The sequence below is a fragment of the Indicator indicator genome, chromosome 29 (assembly GCF_027791375.1).
Source record: "Indicator indicator isolate 239-I01 chromosome 29, UM_Iind_1.1, whole genome shotgun sequence".
In the NCBI taxonomy this organism is placed as follows: domain Eukaryota; kingdom Metazoa; phylum Chordata; class Aves; order Piciformes; family Indicatoridae; genus Indicator; species Indicator indicator.
The window spans coordinates 3,791,090-3,812,834 of record NC_072038.1 but is presented as its reverse complement, the minus strand read 5'-3'; the positions used below and the strand labels follow the sequence as shown (position 1 = coordinate 3,812,834).

The following is a 21,745-nucleotide window of genomic DNA, read 5'->3' as shown; positions in this document are numbered from 1 at the left end:
GCTATGACCCCGCCCACTAATCGCGGTTCTCGCGCGGCCGGGGCGGGGCCCGCGGCCGGGGCGGCAACATGGCGGAGGCAGAGGGTGAGAGCCTGGAGTCGTGGCTGAGTGAGTACTCCTTGCCCCCAGCCTCCCTGCCTGGGGCTCCCAGCCCCGCTCCCTCCCACCTAGGCTTCCCATGCCCTTGCCGTCGCCTCACCGCCGCCCTCCTCCTCCCGTTCTCCACTCCCCGCTTTAGCGAGGTGGGAGCTTCGCAGCTGCTTGGGGGTCGGTGCTGCCCAGGGGAGGCTGGCAGGGGGGATGTGGGCACCCTGAGGATGGTTTCCCGGAGCACACATCTCTGTCTGCGGGGGGACGCGCCCTTCTGAGGGCAGGGGGCTGAGGCCTCCCCTTCCCGGTGCTCACTCGCCCGCTCCGCTGCCAGCGCCCTCGGCGCGACAGCAGCAGGGGAGGTGCAGAGCCGTGGTTGCAAGGGCACGGCAGCGGGTCGGGGCCGTTAGTCAGTTTCCTTGTCGGGAAATGTGAGGAGCCGGCGGGTTCGTAGCTCATCTTTCTCAGCACCTGCAAGGCTGTTGAGTTTATTTGGCGATAAAGGCTCATGGCCCGTGCCTGTCCCTGCTGCCTCTTCTTCCCTCGCCTGGGTTTGGTTGGCCAAGTGCACAGCCTCGGTGCTGTTGGTGAGGTTGAGAACTGTAGGGTTTTCCCAAATAAATTGTATCCGTGTGTTACACAACCCTGATTCTCAAGCAGATACATTCTGCTTTATGCCTGGCTGCAGTTTCAGGGCAGGAGTTATCAGCGTCCATTCCACACTGACTGAATATTTAGAAATCCTTTGTCAGGATAAGGTATTTCTGACACAGAACCTTAAACGTTGAAGACAGTGTGTCGGGGAGAAAGCCCCATCCATGGCTTGCTGATCCTCAGTCCTTGCTGAGTATCTCCTCTGCTGGGTGTCTGTCCATACTGCCTGTGAGCTTTGGAGCTGCTGGCTGCACAGAACCTGGTGCTGTGCGATCCTGATTTGGTGCTGGCAGCTTGGGATGTGATTCTTGAATGAATCAGTCAGAACAGGAATTGTTTTCCATATCTTCCATGTACAGGGGCTCCTGCTGCTGTGCTCAGCAGCCTGTCCTGCACGTCACCGGCTTCTTGCCTAGGTTTTCTTCTTTTTTTTTTTAATAGCTATTTAATTACAGCAGTGTGTGAGGTTCCCAAGTAGTCAGGCACCAGGCAAACAGCAGAAGGTGAGCATTAACCAGAATATGTTAAAGGATAAACCCAGCTATCTTTTTGGAGTTATTCTTCTCTAACAAGATGGAATAATTCTTATTCTTTCTTGTTATTTTCATATATAGAATTTAAATGCATACACAGCAGCAGCATCTGTTATAGGACTTAATGGCTAAACGACGTTTTCAGCTCTTCTTTCTCATTATGGATCAATCCTTTCTGTCCCTTTAGCATTTTTGCTCCTCCTCTGAACTCCCACAGTTTGCCAGTATCTTTTATTGTAGCCAGTGAGACACATGAAGCAACGCCCACATCCCTTCCTTTTAATCTTTCTCCAAGGAGAACTGACTCACCAAGTTCAGTTTGTGTGTGAAAATATCTCTAGTAGGAAGGATATTTCGGGGTGTATAGCCTGGAAAGCTTCCTGGCTGGTTGTTTGGTGGGGGTTATCTTTTTAATGGTGGAAGTTAAGAGAGAAGTTCTCTCTGCTTGGCCAAAGCAGTAGGGTCTTCTCCACCAGAGGATGTATGCTGAAGGGTGGTGCTGGTGTAGCAAAGGCCTTACTCACTGTAGGAAGTATTGCAGTGAGCTGATTGCAGAGGTGTACACGTTTTTCAGGGCTTGAGTGTTGCTCTCTCATGGCAGAGGATGCATTTATGCCAGGTCACTGCCACAGTGATTTGTGCTGGTGTGATTGCATCGCTCCTCCCATGGCAGGGCAGCCTTTGCTGTAGGTGAATTACCGGAGGAGTCCTGCAGGCCAGGAAAGCAGAGTGCAAAGCTCCTGCGTCTGTGAGCTTTCACCAAGCCTCCTGAGGGCTTTGGTCTTGTAAGCATCACAGAGCTGTGTCTAATGCTAACCTTGAGGGTGTGCTTGAAAGGGAAGGGCCAGCCCTGCCCAGCAGCACAGCCAACTTCCCAGGCACAGGGGGGTGGAAAATGTCTTACTGCCAATGATTTTCTCCCGTACCGGCGGCGTGCAGCCTGCCACGCTGCCCTGTCTCTGTCATCAGGGAGAGTCACAGACCCATGAAGCAACAGCATCCTCGTGTCCTGATACTGCAGCAAGATCTGCTCTTAAGCCAGGGATGCTCTGGCATCTTCATGTCTCCTTGACTCATTTCAGGCAGCTGCCATGAGAGCAGGTGATCCTTCCTGTGCTTTCCATGTGGGCAGGATCCTTTTCTGCTCTTAGCTGAAACAGGAGATTAGAAAATAATGTCAGTTGTACAAAAACAGCTGGATCCTTTGACTTCAGTGCTGCCTTTCCTACTGCATCCACAGGGAGGCTTGTGTTATGCTCATGTCAGGCCCAGGCAATGTCCATGTGTGCAATAGATGCAGATGGATAAAAGGTTAGATTGTGTTAATTTCTTTTTTCTCTTTTATTGTTGCAAGTCAACATTCTCCTCCTCCTGGTGATACAAACTACCCCCAGGAGGAGGGTAGACTCAGTGTGCCTGGGCTGGGGATTCCCAGTTCATATTCTAAGTCTGTCCTGGGGAAACTCTGTTGGGATAGCTTTTGGCTCATTTCAGTAGAGAAGTAAACCCAGGAAAAGAAAGCATTCATTACCAGTCAGTGGTCTGTGGTTCTCTGCATTCCAGCATCTTTTCTCTACAGAGAAAATAAGCACCTTTGTTCCATATCTAATGATGCATCTGAATGTTGACTCATTAGTGTTTCAGGGTCTGACAGAGCAACTGGGGCTGGATGACTCTGACACTTAGGTCAGGTATGAAGCAGCTTTTCCAGTCCTCAGTGTAGTTGTCTGAAAGCCAAATCAGAGATGGTGGCAGGACTGGAGTAGTCCTGAGCCTTTTGCTCCCAGGTTGACAATTCAGATTCACTTGGTTGCCAATGTGAAATGAGATTTTCAGGATGGGACCTGGTGGATAAGTGTCTCTGAAAGCAAGCTTTGTGACCAGTGCCAAATGGGCCATTGACAAGGTTTCAGCAGAGAAGCCAAGGATTTGATACTCCACAGCACCAAACTCTCCTTCCTGGAATGAATCCTTACAGATAAGGATTGAAGCATATTTATAAGGCAGTGCAGAGGAGCTCCCTACCCACATTTTAAGCCTTCTGTATACACATAGAGGGGTTTAAGTTATGCCTTGGTAGACATGATGCACCTTCAGGTAGGGATGTCCTGAAAAGGTTAAGCGAAGTGATTTAGCTCACTGGGGATGCTGTGCTCAGGTGGCTGTAACTGAGTGGCTCCAGAGCCAGGGCAGGACTTCTGATCAAGCTTCTTAACTTTTATGAACAAGGGTTTCATGTGGAGATTGTATGAATGTTGGGAACAGGGAGTTTCTTCACGTGGAATGTAACTTCCCTTCAGTAATCTCTCCTTCTGAGACTCTGCTGTGTGAGAGCCTTTGGTGCAGAAGCTTAAATGAGTCTGAACCCAGTCTGAGAGTGTGAAACAACCAACCCAGGGTCGTTCCAAGAAGTCATTGAGATATTCAGAGCAGTTTTAAAATTAATGCTTGGGATGTTGGTTACCTTTTCCTGTTTGCACTGGATCTTCTTGCTAATTTCAGGATGTGCAACCAACAAGGAGGTCATTCAGCTGAGTGTCTTTACTTCTTTGTGCTCTTCCTGCATTTAGTAAATAAATTCCATCAGCTCCAGCCAAGAACTGTCTGTCTCATCTAGGCCTGCAGAGCAGCAGAGGTGCTTTGAAGCACTGAGCCATGCTCGATGCCATTTGACTTGCAGGAAAAGACTTTAGATTGTTTTAAGTCCCTGTTTTCATGATGCTTCCAGTGTGCTCAGCAGTTGTGAGTGTGGTAATAAGGTTTAAGTGCCACATGCTTGACTCTGCAGAGGCTGCAATTTAAACTAAGCTTCCTTTGAATCTCTTGGGTTCAAGAAGTATCTTGGCAGCTCAGCTTGTACAACGAGATGTGATCCTGCAGTTAGTGCTCCCTGGCTGCTGCCTTTTGCTTACCCAGGGTCCCATGAAAGTCAGCAGCAGGCACAGATTCACCTCTGCAGATGGAGTCCATGGCACAGTTTACAGAATGGCTTTCCAGCTGTCCTTCCTGAGGAGGAAAACATCAGCAAGCCTTGTGGGGTTGCCACAGTAGGAGGACTAAGGTGCACTGTGAAAGTGAGGTGTTGGAGTAGATGTTTGGCAGCTGTTTCATCTGCCTGTGGAAAGGTAAAAAGAAATGTTTTAATGATGGGGGGGATGACACTTTGTAACCTAGTGTTTATTTCTCTGTGATGAAAGTGCAGGGATGTGTGCTGGTTTTTCCTGTCCATCATCCTCTGCTCTATACTACCTGGCTCAGCAGTATTTCCTTCTCTCTAGCTCTTTCCCTTGCATTAAAATTTGGAGGAAGGCTTCTTAAATGCCAACCCTTAGATACATAGCTACAGTGTGGTGTTTCTTCCCTCACAAGAAAGAAAAACCATCACATCCAGACATCTTGGCTGGGAAATGGGGTTAAAGCAGGCATCTTGTCTGCTGTAAGTGTAGTGCTCCATCAGAGCTAAGTAGAACACATGCAGAAGATGCATTCACAACAGGAAAAAAAAAAAAAAAAAAGAGATGCTGATAGCCTCACTGTTCTGCAATCAGTACAATGAGCAAGGCCTGGTACCCAAGGGAGGATCCTTCAGGAGCCTGAAATAGCCCAGCCAGCAGAGCGTGTAGGGCTGGAATTCCTGATCAGGTACAGGCTGTGGTGTTTATTATTTGCAAGAACAACTCAATGTCTAATAATAAATTTCAGTTCATAATTCCCAGGGGGGATGCTAAAGACATCTAACAAATCAGCTGGCACTCTAAAAGCAAGTGTCAGTGCTAAATGGCTTAGATAAAACATCTGATGTTCCAGCTCCTCTCCGAAACTCCCAGGGAATACAAAAATAATTTCCTATGTAGAAAATTGTGAGGCTTTGGCCTTTAAGGAATTTCAAGTTCTAGCCAAATAGAAAGAGAGAAGCATTTCAGGCAGAGGGAAGCTGAGAGAGCTCAGATGTTTTCTTCTGTGCTCTCAGTCACAGTATGGAAATTGCACATTTCGAAGTACTTGGGGCTTCTTGCAGGAGGTTGGGATGTCTCAGCTGGACCCTGACCAGACATACCCTGTCTGGTCTTTCTCCCTTTTTTTTTTTTGTTGTAGTTGGCAATGGATATCAAATGCTTTTGTCTAGGAAATGCATGACCTTTTATCCTGTTTCATGTGCCTGACTGGTAATGTGTTCTTTTTCCCTTGCCAAAGATAAAGCCACTAACCCATCTAACAGGCAGGAAGACTGGGAATACATCATTGGATTCTGTGACCAGATCAACAAGGAACTTGAAGGGTGGGTAGAACTTGCTAAATCAGCACTCACAGTTTAAAATACATCATTTGTTCATCGGACTTTTCATGTTTCCTTTCATATATGCTGATCCCACAAGGAAGATCTGGCTGCATAAGAAACAAGATGCTGCAAAATGTGGGTTCTCCTTCATGGAAGGCAGCATGGCTTAGACACAGCTGAGCACTGGGAAAAGGGAATTCTGAACCTGCCTCTGCTGTCAGCTCCTGCAGCTGCAGGGCTCTCACCCAGCCAGGCTGGGTCTGTTTGCCAGGCTGGAAAATGGGGTTATAACTCTGAGTGCCTGGAAGGGCTTCCTGCCTTGAAAATCTTCACAAGGCTTAGCTGAAGAAACCTCCTGGGTCACAACATTCCTGTGAGCTAAGGAAGAAGTGTTTTCTTCTGGAAAAAGGAAACTCATGCAGGAGAAATGAAGTGATTTCCTGGGCTGGGAACTGTACTGTTTGGCCCCTCCCAAGCAGGAATCTGGAATTGCTGGCTTGGACTACCAGCCCTCACTTCCCATCCTGTGTACAGACACAAAGGCTGGTGAAAATCCCCAGAACGTTTCTTGTTAGGCTTTGTGCACCGATGGAAAGATGAAAAGTACTGAAAGGCATTTCCTTTTGATTGTGTGAGAAGTGTCTCATTTAAGCACAGCAGAACCTGTGCAAGTCTGAAAAGCCTTCAGAGTGTTCACCTGCTTTGTTTGTAACGGGGATCTGCTTTGTTTCAGGCCACAGATAGCTGTGAGACTCCTGGCTCATAAAATCCAGTCACCACAGGAATGGGAGGCAGTCCAAGCCTTGACAGTAGGTAGTCCTTACCCCTCATCTTAAATCTAGCTCTATATCATTTTGTGTCATCTGTGTGGAGTGTGAGGGGTCCAGCGTGTATCAGTGGGGTTCACTGGGGCTGTTTTGGGGCTGAATGCCCTGATTCCCCTCTGCTTGGGGGAGTGTGCAGTGAGAGAGAGCTGAGTTACTAACTGAAGACTCCAGACTTGCTCAGTAGCGGTAGAGAAATAACTCTGTAGTAGAAGTAGTCAGAAATAACTCTGGTTTGGTTTAGTGTCAGCTACTTTTGGTTGCTATCTTCAGGCAAGGTTTGTGTTCATTGTTATGAGACCTAATGGTGATGTCACTGACCCAGGTGCTCATGGCTGAGGATGGGAGAGCAACTTGTCTTGGTGTGTCACCCCTGGAGACAGGAGGTTCATGCCTGCATGGCAGAGCTGGAGTATGGGTCTCACTGACATGGAATCATAGAATTGTTAGGGTTGGAAGGGACCTCAAGGATCATTCAGCTCCAACCCCCCTGCCATGGACAGGGACACCTCACACTAGAGCAGGTTGCTCACAGCCACATCCAGCCTGGCCTTGAACACCTGCAGAGATGAGGCTTCCACCACCTCCCTGGGCAACCTGTTCCAGTGTCTCACCATCCTCATGGGGAAGAATTTCTTCCTAACATCCAATCTGAATCTACTCATTTCTAGTTTTGCTCCATTCCCCCCAGTCCTATCACTCCCTGACACCCTAAGAAGTCCCTCCCCAGCTTTCTTGTAGCCCCCTTCAGATCCTGGAAGGCCACAAGAAGGTCCCCAGACTGAACAACCCCAACTCTCTCAGTCTGTCTCCATAGGAGAGGTGCTCCAGCCCTCTGATTATCCTCTTGGCCCTTCTCTGGGCACATTCCAGCTTGTCCAGATCCTTCTTGTAATAGAGGCTCCAGAACTGGACACAGTACTCCAGGTGTGGTCTCACCAGATCGGAGTAGAGGGAGAGAATCACCTCCCTCGACCTGCTGGCTATGGGTCGTTCAGTTGCCCTCTGAGCTACACTGGTACTGCAGAGTTTTTGGTGTTCATTTCAGCCCCTTGCTTTTGTTCCTTGAATGCAGGTGCTGGAAGCTTGCATGAAGAATTGTGGAAGAAGATTTCATAATGAAGTAGGGAAGTTTCGCTTTTTAAACGAGTTAATCAAAGTTGTGTCTCCAAAGGTTAGTCCCTGAGCTTTATGGCTGTGTTTACCTTTTTTTTTTTTTTTTTGTGTGTGTGTGTGTGGTCTCAGTAAGCTACAGGCAACATACAGAATGTTTGCACTGCTCTGGCTGGCTGATTGTGTTGATTCTAGAGCCAAGTTTTGGGGGGGGTTTAATGCTTTGCTTACTGTTTTTCTTAGTAAGTTGTACTCATTTGCCATCCCTGCATTGTTCTAAACCTTCCTGTGACTCAAGAGCTTCTGAAGCTTGGCTGCATACCTTAAAAACCCAAACAAAACGCCAGCATCAGTGCAAGGGAGGTGTGATGCAGAGGTTAGGGTGCTGTAGGGTTCTAGTCCTCAACTTGCTGCTGACTTGCTGTGTGAAGAGTGCCTGGCTAAGTCCCTCAGCACTCATGATCAGCTTCATTTAGCCAAACCCAGACAGAAGCACCCCATGGCATGATTGATGCAGCAAAGTATTCCCAGATTCTCTCCCCTAAGACAGGGGAGGGAGTGGTTATCTGTACTCTGTAATTTTTAAGTAGCCAAATCCTGAAGCCAGCAGAACAGCTGCTGCTGCTTTTGCTGAAGGTAATCACAAAGCTCCTCTTCACTCTTCTTTCAAATATATTAGAGGAGCATTTTTTTGACTCTTAAGATGATGTATCTTAGATCATCTTGGAACTTGGATTATCACCTTTCAATGTATAGCACTGGCTGTAGGCTTTCTTTTCCAAAAGGCTGTGGAGAATTGACCTATTTTTCCCCATTGTTAGTACCTGGGAGACCGAGTCTCAGAGAAGGTGAAGTCCAAAGTCATTGAGTTGCTGTACAGCTGGACAGTGGCACTGCCAGAGGAATCCAAAATCAAGGATGCTTACTACATGCTGAAACGACAAGGTGGGAAGCCAGCTGCTCATTGATGCCATTCTCTCCAGCCTGTGCTTTAGGCAGGAGAGTCACAGAAGCACAGATTGTTAGGGGTTGGAAAGGGACCTCTGGAGATCATTGAGTCCAACACCCCTGCCAGGGCAGGTCACACAGGAATGCATCCAGGTGGGTTTTGAAAGTCTCCAGAGAAGGAGACTCCACAACCTCTCTGGGCAGCCTGTTCCAGGGCTCTGTCACCATCACAGTAAAGAAGTTTCTCCTCCTGTTGAGGTGGGACCTCCTGTGTTCCAGCTTGTACTCATTATTCCTTCTCCTATCACTGGGCACCACTAAAAAGAGCCTGGCAGGTTCACCTGGACACCCACCCCTCAGATGTTTGTAGATGCTGATAAGATGACCTCTGCCTTCTCCAGACTAAACAGCCCCAGGTCTCCTAGGCTTTCTTCACAGGAGGGATGTTCAAGTCCCCCTACCATCCTTGAAGCCTCTGTTGGACTCTCTCCAGCAGGTCCCTGTCTCTCTTGAATTGGGGAGCTCAAAACTGGACACAGTATTGCAGGTGTGGTCTCACCAGGGCAGAGTAGAGGGAGAGGAGAACCTCCCTAGATCTGAACCAGCTTCTAGTACACAGCCTCCAATTATGTGGAGCAAGACAAGCTCTGAGGGGAGGCAAAACAAGGGAGAAATCCCCTGCAAAGCTTCTCATTATGTTTTAATGCTGTGGGCTGGGTTGAGTTGGCTTTCTTTAACCAGATTAGTTAACTACCCTGCAAACACTTCTGGTTTGGTTTGCAAGGCCTTTTTTTTTTTTTTTTTTTTAGTGTTTCTGGAGCTGGTTATTAAATGATTTGAAGGAGGCTAATTTAAAATGAAAGAAGAGCCTCCTTGTAGCCTTTTGTGTTCTGCACTAGGTTGCTTTACAATGTACTTCTGGTTCAACTGGTACAAATTCCTTGTGTAGGCACAGTGCAAAAAGCCCAGCTGAGAAGCCATGTGGCTGCAGCACAAGAAAAATTGGTTCCAGGAAAGCCCTTGAGGTGGAGCACAGATGTAAGGCTTAGCCAATGGAAGAACCACAGGGAGCTTAGCTCTTTCCCCACCCGTGGTTGGGGGGCCACTCCTCACCCCATTTTGCAGTGCTGCCTGCTTTCCTGCTCAGCTCATTTATCCTAACAAGTGTCATGCCCTTGAGCTTGCACAAAGCTGGGTTGTCTGGGGCTTCACTTAGTGGTTCAACAGCTAAAGTGAAAGGGGGAAAGACAAATAGTGGAGAGCTATTGATTGTCCTGAGCTATGAGAGGAGCAATCTGGACATGGCAACACATTTATTTGCTGGGGTTCTGGCTTTTATCAAAGAAAACTGTTTTTGCAGCTGGCACCACTCAGTGAGCTGCTCCTGTAGTGCTCATTAGGGCAGTGTGCTGGTACCCAGGGGCAGACTGCCTGCCTGCTTTTGCTGGCAGCAGCCTGTCAGTGATGAGGTGCACTGCCTGCTGTGGCTGCCCGTGCTGCAAACCCACCTGGGCTCCCTTTCTGCTTTCAGGCATTGTTATGTTTGATCCTGTGATTCCTGCAGACAGAACCCTGATTCCTTCTCCTCCACCTCGTCCCAAAAACCCTGTGTTTGATGATGAGGAGAAATCCAAGGTACAGTGAAGACTTGTGTTGAAATCACTAATGAAAAGTGATTGCTGAGGGCATGGTCAGAGCACTGATTTGGTTTGTGTTCTGGGGGGGGGTTGGTGTGGACTTTCACAGAACTCATTGCCTTCTCCACCCACCTAACCTGAAGTTCCAGTTAAGGCTTTATCTGTGTAACCATAGTGAAGTTGTTCCTGGTTAAAGAACCTTCCTGCTCTAGTACTGGAAGGCAGAGAACGTTTCACACACAGGACCAGAAATCTTGTGTGGGAGGAATAATTAACCCAGTGGCAGAAGTCTCTAAGATTTCACAGTCTGTGTCCTGTGTAGAAGCAAGAGTGCAACAACTCACATAAGATAATAAACCATAAATGACTTCTGAAGTCACTGAATCCATGAAAGCAGTGCAAGCTTTGTAGAGCTGCATCCCTTTGCCTCTGAATTCACAGAATCACAGAAAGGCTCAGGTTGGAAGTGACCTCAGATCATCTACTCCAACCCCCTGCTGTGTGCAGGGACCACCTCTAAACTAGACTCAGCTGCTCAAGGGCTGAGGCAGCCACAACCTTCCTGGGCAGCCTATTCCAGAGTCTCACCACCCTCATAATGAAGAACTTCTTCCTAAGCTCCGGTCTAACCCTGCTCTCCCTCAGCTTCAAACCATTCCCCCTTGTTTTGTCTCCAGACAGCCTCAAGAAAAGTCCCTCTGCAGCCTTCCTGTAGGATCCTTTCAGGTACTGGAAGGTAGCTCTAAGGTCATAGGATCACAGGATGCCAGGGGTTGGAAGGGACCCAAAGAGATCACCAAGTCCAACCCCCCTGCAGAGCAGGACCATACAGTCTAGCTCAGGTCACAGAGGTCCCTCCAGAGTCTTCTCCAGGCTGAACACCCCCAGCTCCCTCAGCCTGTCCTCACAGCAGAGGTGCTCCAGCCCTTGGATCACCTTTGTGGCCTCCTCTGGACTCATTCTGACATCTCTGCATCCTTCTTATGCTGGGGACCCTAGAACTGGAGGCAGTATTTGAGGTGGGGTCTCAGCAGAGCAGAGTAAAGGGGAATTGTTTAGTTGGATTCCTTTCACTGCCTCCCTTTGCCCCAAAGGCTCTTTATTTGTTTGCTGAATGTCTTACAGCTCCTAGCCAAGCTGCTGAAAAGCAAAAACCCAGATGACTTACAGGAGGCCAACAAACTTATAAAATCCATGGTAAAAGAGGTAAGAAATCCCTGTGGGATTGGTCCCAGTCAACAGTCTGCTTTCCAGGCTTTAAGCAACTGGACTTCAAAATGCTGAGTAGCTTTGGGATCGTGTGGATGGCAGAACCTGGGTTTTCCAGGCTCTGGGAATGAGCACAGAATTCCTTAGTGGAGTTGTGGGACCAAATGAAACTGCCCATCAGCAATGTGTAGCCTTCTGATGTCTTTGAAATCCTCCAAGAGTGCTAAGTTGGATCTAGTCCCTGTGGTTACTGCATAGAGGGGATGGCAGCTGATGCCCTGGCAGGGCTCTGTGTGACATGAGTGTGCTGTAGCTTTGACTCAGGCTTACAAGTGGGAGATGTTTGTGTCAGAAAAATGTCTAAAGTTGGCATCTCTGGGGGAGGACAGGGCCAGAAGGGGCAAAGATTGAATGTTCCTTGTTGTAATTAACTACATTCTCATCACTCAAGGTGACATTTCATGTCAGGTTTTGATGGGAGCATCACAGCTGAGTCTTTAGACTGGTTCTTCTCCCAGGCAGGCTTCATGGAAACACCTTCCTGTTTGCAGAGCTGTGATGCATCCACCCGTGGCTGTCATTAGAAGCCCTGGGTTCCAGGAGATGACTCACTGTGAATCTCACCAAAAAAAGATAGCTTCCAGACTGAAGAGGAGGGATAGGTTACTGAAATCCTTCCATTCAAGATTCTCTTGTCCCCAGGGTGGACCCTCCTACAGCTTTAGTTAGAATCTCAGATCAGACATGGGTGGATGTGTTCCAGCAGACTGTGCTGCTGCTTGTTCCTAGTAAATATTTTGCTTCAAACACATCTTTATTGTAAAGTGGCATCAAGTGACCCCCCCCAAAAAAAAACCCCAACCCAATCTGAAGTTGTCAGAAAGGAACTTTGGGCAACTTTTCCATTTTTAGTGATGTAATCATACCTTCAAGTCTATTTAATGAGACTGTTTGGAAACATAAGAGGTCGTCTGCCATAGAATCATAGAATGGTCCAGGCTGGAGGGGACCTCCAGAGGTCATCCAGTCCAACCTCCCCTCAGTCAGCAGGGACATTCCCAACCAGATCAGGCTGCCCAGAGCCTCCTCAAGCCTCACCTTGAATATTTCCAGGGATGGGGCCTCAACCACTTCCCTGGGCAACCTGTTCCAGTGTTTCACCACCCTCATAGTCAAGAACTTGCTCCTGAATGGTGGTGAAGAGAGAGCAAGCAAAGCTTCACATGAACGGGGAGGGCTTTTGGTGGGCTTTTTCTAGCTTAACTTTAAATAGACATTACCTGACAGGATTTACAGCTGATCCCTGCTGTTGTGATGGTGAAGACCTTGAGAGGGAAACTCCCTTTTTTATGTCTGTGCTTTACACCCTGAAGGATGAGGCCCGGATTCAGAAGGTGACAAAACGCATGCACACGCTGGAGGAGGTGAACAACAATGTCAAGCTGCTGAATGAGATGTTGGTTCATTACAGCAAAGAGGACTCATCAGAGGCTGATAGGGAGCTCATGAAGGTGAGTGTGAGCTGCTTCTGGGTTCAGTTTTGGGCCCCTCACTCTAAGAAGGACATTGAGTTGCTGGAGTGTGTCCAGAGAAAGGCGACAAAGCTGCTGAAGGGTCTGGAGAACAGGGCTGGGGAGGAGCAGCTGAGGGAGCTTCAGATGTTTAGCCTGGAGAAGAGGAGGCTGAGGGGAGACCTTACTGATCTCTACAACTCCTGGAAGGAGGTTGGAGTGAGGTGGGGCTTGGTCTCCTCTCTCTAGTATTAGGTGATAGAATGAAAGGAAATGGCCTGAAATTGTGCCAGGGGAGGGTTAGGTTTGATATTAGGAAAAATTTCTTTGCTGCAAGAGTGGTCAGGGATTGGCACAGGCTGCCCAGGGAGGTGGTGGAGTCACCATCCCTGGAGGTGTTCAAGAAATGTGTGGACATAGCACTCAGGGACATGGTTTAATGGCCATCATGGTGTTAGGTCTATGGTTGGACTTGATGATCTTGGAGGTCTTTTCCAACCAGAACAATTCCATGATTCTCCTTACAGACTTGAGTTTTGCAGAGAATTACAAAGAGTGCAGTCAAACGGAGAGCACCAGGGAGAAACAAAAAAGTAGTTGTTAGAAATAGCAGGAAAGAAAATAACCATGGTTTGAAATCCTTTCTTTCACCAAAGGACTCAGTTTTGCTTCTGCCTGAAGTGAGCTACAGCTGCTCTCCAAAGGTGCAGTGTGGCTGAATCAGGAAGCTGCAGTTTGTAATTCTTGCTCCTGTCAGGACAGAGTGATTGCAGATCATTCACTGCACAGCTCTCTGGATGACAAAGCTAAAGGCAGGGTGGAGTGGCCAGTAGGTCTTTCCCTTCAGAGGAAGACCTTTAGCAAGTTGGGAGAACATCAGAAAGGTAAAAATCATCCACCAGGGATGCCTGGGTAGGCCCGGGACCTTCAAGAGGTGCTGCTCACCTAACTAAAAAAGTTAAAACTCCTCATTTTTAACCACAAGCTCCTGCAATGGTGATAAGAAGCTAAAGGAACTGGTTTGTGTCTGTGAAACGTTTCCTTCTTGCCACCTTTCTTGCGTGGTTGCAGCATAACTGAAGCATGACAGTTGAAGCACAATTCTCCTCTTCCTCAGGCTTTTAGGGAAAAAGGAACAAACATCCCTTTTGGACTAGAGCTGGCCAGAAGTGCTGATGTGCAGGAGGACTGAGAGGTGTTGTGTTGGTGCTGCAGGCTGTGCTCAGACTTCCAGGCTCATGGAATGCTTCAGCAGGGCAGGGACAGGGGATCTTGGGTGTCCAGCCACACTGGTGTGGTCAGCACAAGGAGGCTGGTTTCTCTCTTCTGGGCTTTCCAGTGTGTGTCTGAGGGGTCATTCTGTGCTGGCTGCTGTTGCTGATGAAAGCCTTTGTCTTCCTAGGAGCTGTATGAAAGGTGTGAAACCAAGAGACGGACCTTGTTCAAGCTGGCCAGTGAGACTGAGGATAATGACAGCAGTCTGGGTAAACTGAGGCACACTTCTGCTTTGAATTACTTCTGTGACCTGGGACTGTGCCAGGGCTGAGGGAGGGAATGGCTGCTGTGAGGACCCTTCTTCACTGTAGATGCACTTTACTTTGAGCAAGCAGATGAAAGGCAACATCCTTGCCTCTTAAAGCTTATTTCAATTCAGGCAAGGATTTGGCAGTAGAGTAGGAGGTTAGGGAAGCTTGGGAGCAATAATGGGGGAGAGCTGCTGCTTTGGGAGGGGAAGGGAGTTGCTGTGGGGAGCAAAGACTTGGACTCATGGTTTTCATTGTTATTGTAAAGTGGATGGACCTAGGAAGGTCAGGGTATAGCTTAGAGAACTGTTGCAAAGACAGGGAGCGGTGGAGCTCATAGCTAAATATTTCTGTTTCTCCTTGCTGATTCTTTAGTTGATAACTGAGTGCTCTCATCATGAGTGGGAGCAAAGTGACTGAAGTCTTGGGAGGTCATATTTGTCTGTCTTGCACACAGGGGATATTCTGCAGGCCAGTGACAACTTATCCCGTGTGATCAATTCCTATAAGAAAATCATCGAAGGGCAGGTGATCAATGGTGAGGTGGATCTCCCGGAGATGCCTGCAGGGGAAGGTGAGTTCCTGGGAAGCCAACTGTTTCTCATTTTGGAATTCTGCAACTCTGAACCTTTTGGCCAGGGATTTCCTATTAATTGTGGTAAAGTAAGGTTTGGATGGTCCTTGTGGCCAACCAAGTATGGATCAGAGTGGGACAGGGCAGCTCCTAAGTGGTGAATAAACAGCTCTGGATGTGAGCAGCAGTGCTGCAGCTTTGCTGTTTCCATTGCTTGTAACCCCCTCTGATAACATCAGTAGACAGCCTGCAGCTGAACAGTTTGTGTGGCTGGAAGTTCTCATAAATTTTCCTCTCAGCATTTGTCCTGTTTCTTACTAGTGATGTGTAAGAGGAGGAGTTTCCCAAAAGGGCAAGAGCAAAAGCAGAGGAGTGGGAGCCAGGCCAGGGGTCCTGTTCCTGACTTTGCCAGCCATTCTATTTGTGACTTTAGGCCAGCTGCCCACCCTGTACTGCAGTCTCACCACTGAAAGCTCTGGAGATGTGTGTGACAGAATTACTGTTTGGAAGCCACTTAAGCATTGCTCCATGGGGAGCAGCAGAGGAGTGCACAGTGCCTCTTGGCAGCACCTTACTGGGCAAGATACTTGTCCTGAATACCAAGATCCAGACAGGTTGAATTTTCCTCTCTGGTAGCTTTTGTTTAATGCAATTCTGTGAGCTGTCCCTGAGCCTTAGCTGAGCTGAGAAGATTTTGAATTCTGCTACAAGAAGTACCTGGGGAGGAGCAGTGGTTGGAGCAGGTGTTGCTTTTCACAGAGACATCTCCTAAGTGTCTGAGTTGTTTGGAGTAGCTTGTGGCCAGCAAATGGTTAGGTGGGAAGCATGTGGGCTTATAAAGAGCCACAAGCCAGGAGGGGAGGAGGAGCTCTGAGTTATCCAAACCATTTCTCCCATGGTTTCTTCTGTGCATTGGGTTTGCTCTGAGCCTTTTGCCTTCTTTCCTAGAAGTGCTCTTCTCCTGTCTGCTGCAGGGAGTAACTCCACAAGTAACCTCAACACCCTCATTGACCTTGCTGGACTGGACGTCACCAGCACCCCGCCACCTCCAATGCCACCCAGCACCCTGGCACCAGCCCCCACAGCAGCCCCAGCCCCAGCTGAGATCCCCATTCTCCCGCCTCCTCCCCAGGCCTTCCGGAGCAGTTCCTCCAGCCAGGTGGAAGCCACCCCAGCTCCGCACAGTAGCACGACCAACTCCCTCTCCCTGCTGGATGAGGAGCTTCTCTGCTTAGGTGAGACACTGAAGGACCCAGGCAAGGGTCTCATCTCCCAGGCAACCAGCACCAGAACAAGAGGACACAGTCTCAAGCTGTGCAGGGGGAAGTTTAGGCTTGATCTTAGAAAGCAGTTCTTCCCAGACAGAGAGATTGGCCTTGGGATGGGCTGCCCAGGGAGGTAGTGGGGTCTGTGTCCCTGGAGGTGTTCAAGAAGAGACTGGATGAGGCACTTAGTGCCATATTCTGGTTGATTAGATAGGGTTGGGTGATCAGTTGGACTTGATGATCTTGGAGGTCTTCTCTGACCAGGCTGATTCTGTGATTCTGTGAAGGGCTCCTCAAGCCATGCCTAACAGTAAGGCTGTGTTCTTCCTCCAGCCTGAGTGTGAGGGCTGGCTGTGTGTGCTGTGTCTAAAAGGAGCATGAAGTGCCTTTGGCTTCTAGAGAAGCCCAGAGGACACTTCCCTTGCACCATCCAGAGTGGAAGACCCTGGTCAGTGAGCCAGCATCAGGACTCTGATCACCCCAGAGCAGGCTGCAAGTCAAGTAAGAGTGGAGTGCAGCTGTAGTCTGATCTCTGTAGGTGCTTGGACATGCAGGCTGCAGTTTGGTATGGATTTCACCCCTGACTTTGTGACTGTGCTAAAGATCAAGGTGCCTTAGAGAGGCTGCCTGCAGAATGCCTGCCTGTGGAGCCCAGATAGAGCAGCAGAAGGCCCTGCAGATGAGGAAGGGTTGGAAGAGCTGTGTGCAGGGGGTGACTGTCAGCTACTGGTGCTGTCAGTCTCTTTTCCTTAACAGAGACTTGCAGCCTGTTTCAGTCTTTCATCAGGTTCTTGGTCTCTGGCAGAGCTGAATGAAGTCTTTTGATGGTTCTGGAACAAGTGCCAAGGGATTGCACCTCGCTCATTTTCTCCTCCAGTCACCTACTTCTTGTTGTTCCTTTCAGGCCTGAACGACCCAGCCCCTGCAGCAGTGAAGGAGACATCAGAAAACAATCAGTGGAGCATGTTTGAGGTACAAAGGAGAGACTCAGGGGAAGGGGAGGGAGGGGTTGCCATCATGGAAGGTCTCAGGACACACTCTGTCACCTCAGAGAAACTACACACATAGTTGGGGCAAGTGAGGGCAAGTCTGGCTTAGCCCTGAAATCTGTGTCTGAACCGAGTAGGTATCCCTGAACGTGGCTTTCTCAGCTTCCCATCCTGCCCCCTGTGATGCTAGCACTTCCTTTGCTTAAATTACAGATCAGATGTAGCCCTGACATAGGCCTCAGGCTTTGCTGCTTGCCACCCAGCACCTGTTTCTGCGGTAAATCTCTCTCCCTCTGTAACAGTGCCACCTGCCACAGGGGGTAGCAGTGACTTAGGGCATCTGCCTGTCCTCTCTTGCAGAATGACCAGCTGGACCTGGACTTCTTTAACCCAAAAATGGGGACTGCTTGCAACCCTGCAGGGAACCCACTTCTCCATCACACACCACAGACCACGTGTGGAGCATCAGTGACGCTGCCCTCAGCTTTCACAGCCTCCCAGACTGCTCCTAGCATCCCAGCAGCAAACTCAGCACCGTTTGTATTCTCTGCTGGACCAGCTGCCCCTGCTGGACCTCCTAAGACTATTCCAGCTGCTCCTGGGTACTTCGGCTCCTCTGTAGGGAGCAATACATCACAGAAGATGGATGCATTGGGACAACTCCTTGAAGAAGCCAAAGGGTAACTAAAAGTCCTGGACTTTGCTTTGTCTCTGCAGTTACAAAGTCCAGCTTGCTGCTGCACCAGGTTCAGAGGCAGACTTTCTGCTTTGGTAGAAATGTCTGATGGGCACTTTTGCTCTCAGAGGGTTTCAGTTTACAAACTAACACGAGGGTCCCCCCTCCGGGAGGGCAAGGCAGGCGCCGCTTGGTGGAGCACAGCAGCTGTGCTGTTGCCTGATACAGATGTGTGGTGTGAAGTTGAGAGGCCTTTGCCCACTGAGCCTTGCTCATATGTGCCAAGGTGGGATTCTGCTGTCCTTTTGACTTAGAGGGGTGAGGCCTGACCCTACCAGCACCACTACTTCCCTTGTAGCTCTGCTTCTTACATGAGGCCATCCTGAGTCACAGGCTCCAGCCTGCCTTCAGGCCATTGCTTTGTCCTCATGATCTGCTGTTCTCTCTGGGCTCCCTTTCAGCTCAGTTTCCCATGTGTTTCTGTCTCTCTTGCAGGACTGTCACCCAGGGCATGGCCACACCCTCAGGGTACCCTGGGGTTACTTTGCCAACTGCTGCCACCTCCGCCCCGTTGATAGCACCTGTAGGGCTGCCAGCCACTGCCCCAGGAGCCCCTCCAGTTCCTTTCCCAAGCAGCTCTACTGCTGGCACAGGAAGTCCTCTCTTCCAGCCAGCATCATTCCAGCAGCAAGGCAGTCCCATGAAAGCAGCTGAGATTTCCTTGGCCAGTGTCCACGTTCCCTTGGAATCCATTAAACCCAGTAAGTATCCCAAGTGTTTCGCCTCTCTCCGAACGCTTTCTAAAAGCAGAGCTGCTTGACAAAGCTGACGAAGCAGAAAGCAAGGATGAGGTGTCCCAGCTGGGCAGTCAGACTGCCTGCTGCTGCTGCAGGTGATTTCTGCAGCACAAACCTGCCTCCCCCTGCCCTTCTCCCCGTGGCAGGCAGTGCCCTCCCGGTGACAGCCTACGACAAGAACGGCTTCCGGATCCTGCTGCACTTCGCCAGGGAGTGCCCCCCGGGCAGGTCGGACGTGCTGGTGGTGGTGGTCTCCATGCTGAACACAGCACCCCTCCCTGTGAAGAACATCGTGCTGCAGGCTGCTGTGCCCAAGGTAGGGAAGCCTGGCCCTGATTCTGTGGTCAGGAATGCCTGGGCATGAGCTCAGGGACTGGGGATGGTCTGGCTCTACCTTCCTATAGCTGTGATGTTTCCAAAAGATAAAGGTGGTTGTCAGGGGCAGAGGACACTGAACAGGGTGAGTCAAGCACTGCAGGTAGTTCTGTTTTTCTTGGTAACATCAGTCCAGCTGTATCTGTTGATGAAGGTGGCTCAGATAGCAAGGACTGTTGGACAGAGCCACCTTTGAGGTCTTTAGAACCAGAATTTCTGAAAGACAGAGTCACAGACTCTCCATGGTTGGAAAAGACCTCTAAGATCATCAAGTCCAACCATTACCTAGCTCTGCCAGGGCCACTACTATAGCATATCCTTGAGCACCACATCTAGATGGCTTTTAAATACAACCAGGGGTATGATTCAGCCACTTTCCCTGAACAGCCTGTTCCAGTCTTTGAGAACCTTTTTGGTGTAGAAGTTTTTCCCAGTGTCTAACCTAACCTCCCGTGGTGAAACCTGAAGCCATTTTCTCTTGTCCTAAAGACATTCTAAATCTGACAGTAAGTTCCACTGTGGTCAGGGCTCTGGCTACCCTGATCTAGTGGAGGATGTCCCTGCTTACTGCACAGAGGGTTGCACTAGATGACCTTTGGAGGTCCCTTCCAACCCAGACCATTCTGTGTGATTCTTACTGCACCTAGGTAATTCTGGGTGGCCAGCATGTCTCAGCTGTGCTCTACCTGTTGTTGTGAAAGTGTTCTCTGACAGCAGATAACTCAGATAGGAAGGTGCTGTTGGTGTTCACCTGACCAATGCTGATTTGTCAGCCTACCTGTGCCTGTCACCTTGTGCAAGCTGGGCTGATCTTGCTTCCTCATCCTCACACCTGGGTTGATGCTCTCCAGACTGGATGTGTGTGGTTATCTCCCCAGCCTGTGTGTGAATCTCTCATTGTCCCCAAGGCAGGAGATGATCTCTGAGGTTCTGTGTTCTTTTTCATTTGCAGTCCATGAAAGTGAAGTTACAACCACCCTCTGGCACAGAGCTGTCTCCATTCAATCCCATCCAGCCTCCTGCTGCCATCACCCAAGTCATGCTTCTGGCAAACCCTGCGAAGGTGAGAGGGGCAGATCATCATGGAGTGGGATTTCTGCTGTCCTCCTTGGACAAATTTGCTGTGACCTGAATTCTGTGGGGAGGATGAGTCAAACATTTGAGCAGAGAGAGCTGTTTGTTCCTACCTTGCCCTCCCGAGGAGGTCACTGCACAACGTTGGTGTTTCAGCTCAGGCCTCTGTGTAATCTCCTCTCCAACAGACTCTGTCAGCAAGGAGAGGTACAGGGAGGTCCTTTTCTTCTGTCCCAGCAAAAGGGCAACAGACATCTAAAGCTCAGCTTTAAAGGGCAGCTGTCAGAGCTCTGTCAGTAGCTGGTCTGACTCCCAGATGCACTGCAAGTGCCTGGCTGTGGTGATAATGTGGCTGATGTCAAATTAGCTGGTGCTGCAGAAATAACTTCTGCTGTGTAGGGGATTGTAGCCTGACAGACCTGAGCCAGCAGGCAGATGTCAGAGCACATCAGCTCCAGTGTTTGAGGAAGTGCCTGTGAGCAGCCCAGCAAGATGGTTCACACTTCCTTTGCTGATTAATTCTTTTTCCTTGCTGTAGTCACTCCTTTCAGTAGCCTGTTCCATAAAGCTCAGGGCTGTGTGCTGAAGCAGTTTCTAAAGATTGACAAATCTACAGGTTGCTGCTTGAGAATTACAGCAAAAAGGTCCTGAAAGCATCAGCTGGAAGCTTTGAGGTCCAAAAGGAGAACTGTTTAGAGGGGTTTGCTGAAAGCACAGGAGGCACATGGAGTTCCCCTCACTAAAGGACTGGTTCCATCTCCTGCTTCCCTTTTTAGTGGGAATTTTGCAGAGCAGGAGTTGTTTTATCTTCCTCCACATGATGAGGAATTCAATTCTGAAAATGTTGACCTCTTCCAGCAGCATACTTCAGGCTTACTGGAGAGCAGCTGAGCAATGAGTGCTGGCCACGTGTGTCCAAACTGTTATCTCAGGTCATTCCTGCTCCTCTCCTGCTGTTCCATGCTCAGCAGTAAAGCTTTTGTGGTATAAAACCTGTCAGGTAAATAACTCAGGTTTGCTGAATAGCTGAACTGCTCCATGACCTTTAACCTTGGCCCTGCTCCCCCTGCTATGTGCAACCAGAGCCTTGTGCTCTCTGTAGAGCTCTAACAGTGAAGTGTTTCCTTCAGGAGCAACTGGGGCTGTTCTCATCTTGCTCTTGGGTTTTGTTTTTCCTGCAGGAGAAGGTGAGGCTGAGATACAGACTGACCTTCACACTGGGAGACCAGCCCAGCACAGAGGTTGGAGAAGTGGATCAGTTTCCCCCGGTAGAGCAGTGGGGGAATCTATGACCTTAGGACACTGCCAGAGACTCTGGGACAGGACCAGGAGAGGATCCCACAGGACTGGAAGGAGTGTGCCGTGGGGAGGGACACACATGCTATCCACTGGTGACGTTCAGCTTTGTTTACATGTCCTGACCACTCTGCTTGTAGCTTTAGTCCAGAATGTTTTGCCCCACGTTGAAGGGGTCCTGAAACATTTCTGTAAGCGTGAACTGAGCGGCAGCCAGTAACAGGCAGTGCTGGCTGCTTTTATCTTGACCTCTGGGTGAATCTGGTTCTATCTTCCACTCTATTTAAACTTGAAGTTATTGTGTTTTGAGGGGAGACCTGCCAGCAGAAGGGGATTTAGCTGGCTTGTTCCTGTGCTGCTGTCCAGAGATACCTACAG

The 21,745-nt window shown here is 49.3% G+C and overlaps 1 protein-coding gene across 2 annotated transcripts; it reads left to right on the top strand.

The window, feature by feature from the left end:
* Window positions 1-68: 68 nt before the first annotated feature.
* GGA3 (golgi associated, gamma adaptin ear containing, ARF binding protein 3) lies at window positions 69-21,363 on the top strand. 2 transcript variants are annotated; one of them, XM_054393711.1, is made up of 17 exons: window positions 69-108; window positions 5,472-5,556; window positions 6,290-6,365; window positions 7,456-7,554; window positions 8,315-8,438; window positions 9,973-10,076; window positions 11,204-11,284; window positions 12,661-12,798; window positions 14,201-14,282; window positions 14,779-14,895; window positions 15,870-16,130; window positions 17,065-17,132; window positions 17,510-17,829; window positions 18,321-18,586; window positions 18,769-18,938; window positions 19,950-20,060; window positions 21,253-21,363. In XM_054393711.1, exons 1-17 carry the CDS (start codon window positions 69-71, stop codon window positions 21,361-21,363), a joined length of 2,253 nt encoding a protein of 750 aa, XP_054249686.1. The 2 variants fall into 2 exon arrangements, with proteins under 2 accessions (XP_054249686.1, XP_054249687.1); XM_054393712.1 differs by lacking the exon at window positions 7,456-7,554.
* The last annotated feature ends 382 nt before the right edge of the window (window positions 21,364-21,745 follow it).

Bases quoted from the DNA above. Each gene is read 5' to 3' on its own strand.
- GGA3 (XM_054393711.1), top strand. From the start codon at position 69: ATGGCGGAGGCAGAGGGTGAGAGCCTGGAGTCGTGGCTGA. The intron at 6,366-7,455 runs GTAGGTAGTCCT...CCTTGAATGCAG, and splicing joins AGGCAGTCCAAGCCTTGACA to GTGCTGGAAGCTTGCATGAA. The intron at 14,896-15,869 runs GTGAGTTCCTGG...TGTCTGCTGCAG, and splicing joins GGAGATGCCTGCAGGGGAAG to GGAGTAACTCCACAAGTAAC.